At 35.9% G+C, this 2,911-nt stretch overlaps 1 protein-coding gene across 1 annotated transcript; it reads left to right on the top strand.

Annotated features, from left to right (window-relative positions):
- Positions 1-388: 388 nt before the first annotated feature.
- On the top strand, positions 389-2,530 carry LOC134254348 (uncharacterized). Its single transcript, XM_062736874.1, has 2 exons — positions 389-523; positions 744-2,530. The coding sequence occupies exons 1-2, from the start codon at positions 496-498 to the stop codon at positions 2,432-2,434; spliced, it is 1,719 nt and encodes a 572-aa protein (XP_062592858.1). The 5' UTR covers positions 389-495; the 3' UTR covers positions 2,435-2,530.
- Positions 2,531-2,911: the final 381 nt, after the last annotated feature.

Below are 2,911 nucleotides of genomic sequence, written 5' to 3'. Positions count from 1 at the left end.
TTTTTTTAAAAACACGGAATTCTAAATTGATGACCTTGGCCTTTGACCTCAATTTCAGTAGGGTTCTTCCTCTGGCAATAGGGACATGAGGGAGTTCTTGTGTAAAATTTCATTGCAGAAGCTCAAATGCTTAGGGACAAAATTGTTACAGAAAGATAGAACTACTGTAACAGCTAGACGGACGGACGGACGGACAGACCACAATTAACATCACCCACTTTCAGCGGGGGGAAATAATGGCAACACATTCACTAAGACATTGAAAGTAGGAGATCCCAATTCTTTGAATTTGCTTGTTATAATTTATTTTACACAATCCAGAGACAAGCCCCTGTAGTGTATGATAGGAGGATAAAAAGTTTTCATGCTATTGGTGAGCCATAGTAAAGGGAATTTAAACCGAAAGTTACACTGCCACTGGGACTTCAGGAATTCAGTGTGTTAAATGGCTGAGTCAAAAGACAAAACCCCTGTCAATAACCCTGAGAGTGATGAATGTCATTGTCCAGTATGTCTAGAGAAGGTGAGAAATCCGAGATATCTACCATGTTATCACACATTTTGTGAGGCGTGTATTCAGACATACATTTCAAGTACGGTGACACATAAGGATAATGAAACATTAAAATCGATCGAGTGTCCAGTGTGTCGTAGATGTATCGAGGCTCCGCGGATTGACATTTCAAGTGAAGATTGGGCATCAGAACTACCACAGAATAAACTTCTTTTATCTATATCTGTAGATCCCGAGCTAGATGAAAATAAAAACTGCATGTTTTGCAAACGACTGGAGAAAACTGTACTTGCAAACCACTGGTGCAAATCTTGTATGGAAGCCATTTGCGAAGATTGCAAATCATTGCACAGAGCTATACCAAGCCTGCAAAATCATAAAATTGTAAATCTTTCCAGCATCAAGGAGGTGAACAGTGAAATTGAGATAGAAGAGTCATGTCTGTTACATGTAGGGAAAATACTTGATGTGTTTTGCCACAACCATCAAAAGCTATGCTGTAGTGTTTGCCTTGTCAAACAGCATAAATTGTGCAAGAATGTAGGCACACTTGAAGATATAGCTCATGAGATTGACCGAGATAGCATTCAAAAGACTGCTTTAAGATATATCGGTTTGGAGAAAACCGTTAACGATATTCTATCAGAAAACCTGAATAAAGTATCTAAACTTCATACCAGGAAGCAAGAAATCTCTATGGTCACTGAAGAAAAAGTTCAAGAAATCAAATCATTATTGGACAATGCACATGCCATGTGGCTTAAACGCTTTGAACAGAATCATGCAGACTCCGTTGGAAATATCGAAACTGCTTCTGAGGAGTTGAGACGGTTTTCCACTACAGTACATGAAGCAAGAATCATGTTACAATCAGTGTTGAAGAGTGGGTCTTCTAAACAATTGTTTGTTACAAATTATAAATTACAAAACCAGATAACTGACCACATCACTCGTTTAAAGTCCTTAGATATCTGGACTTTCTCTGAAGATTACAAGCAAAACAACTCGGACTTTTTCAGCCAAATGTCCAATGCAAAAGAGTTTGAAGACGTAGTATTGTCTAGACTACAATCTACAGCATTGGAGAGAATTTTAGTAGATGCTCCTGACAAAGATGATATTTTGAAAAGAAGACTAACCATGTCTCAAAAGGACTGGATGAATGTCATCTTTAAGAAAATATCACAGATTACCGGTTTCTCAGAAAGAGTTTATTATGGTTTGTTTATACACGATACAAAGATCATATTATCTCTGACCAACCCACCTTCATTGAAGATCTATGACATCAGTAAGGCCACAGGAGAATGTATTCACACTGACAGGTGTCAAGATAGACCGCATGATCTCTGCCACTCCGGTTTAAGCTTGAATGAAATTTATGTTTCGTTCGAAAACTTTATCAATCATTATCGAATTGATGTTGCAGAAACTATAACATTCACAAAGCTGAGAACCATTCAACTGAAAGAACCCATGCTGGCAATTTCTCGAGGGCCAAGAACAGCGTTTGCTGCCAATAGTTCCAAAAGAATGATATGTTCTTTGGACTTTTGTGTCATCCATAGTTCATCATATGAACCTAGTGGAGATGTACCCTTTGTGTCTTCGTCATTGATTTCAGATTCACATTGTTTTATAAAAGATTATACAGTAGTGGCTGTGGAACAGAATAACAAAGAAATTTTTAAAAGTACTAAGAATACAGATTTTCGAGGAGTTTCCTTTGACTTGCAAGATAATATTTTGGTGTGTAATTGGTCAACCAAACTTAAACAGTTTAAACACGATAAAAGTGAGAGCAGAAACATTGATGCGGCAGACATGACTAAACCTTATAACGTTGTACTTCATCCAGCAGGAGAGAAGCTTTTGGTTTTAAGCTATGATATGAAATGCTGTGTATACTCAGTATCATAGAAATGGTAGGTACATGTAGATCACAGCTCAAAATCCATTTGGTAATGAGTACGAAGACTTAAACACATCTACAAATTAGTTTTCCAAACCCTTCTAGGGAAAAGATAAAGGAAATTGAAACATTTTCTATGATTTTGTATGGAACTTAGAAACTCCAAGGGTAGTAAAAAGGATATTATTCTGAGTTACTAGTAAGAAAAGAGAGGCTTAAGAATAAATTATTGTATATCTTTATTAATTTTGTAAAAGTCTAAAAAATTCCTGAATTCTTGTATGTTTTACTGATACTTGTCTGTAAAGTTGGAAAGCTTTGCTAATAAGTACTCTTCGCAATGTAGCAAATATTGTGATTTTTAGAAGACATTTAACTAAACCATTTGTGAAATATTTGTAAAAATCTATTTTCATGATGATATCCATTTCAATAAGACCATTAAACTTCACAAAGAGATTAAGCTTCATATTATATTTTCATTA

The sequence above is a fragment of the Saccostrea cucullata genome, unplaced genomic scaffold (genome assembly GCF_032062105.1).
Source record: "Saccostrea cucullata isolate Sc308-1 unplaced genomic scaffold, CSIRO_AGI_Scuc_v1 ctg3886, whole genome shotgun sequence".
NCBI classification, from domain to species: domain Eukaryota; kingdom Metazoa; phylum Mollusca; class Bivalvia; order Ostreida; family Ostreidae; genus Saccostrea; species Saccostrea cuccullata.
Note: the sequence above shows the minus strand (reverse complement) of the source record. Positions and strands in the feature narration are given on the sequence as shown.

What these genes read in the sequence shown, in the direction of transcription:
- LOC134254348 (XM_062736874.1), top strand. Translation starts at nt 496, where the DNA reads ATGTCATTGTCCAGTATGTCTAGAGAAG. An exon ending in GTCCAGTATGTCTAGAGAAG is followed by an intron (nt 524 to 743) that starts GTGAGAAATCCG and finishes CTATATCTGTAG; the next exon opens with ATCCCGAGCTAGATGAAAAT.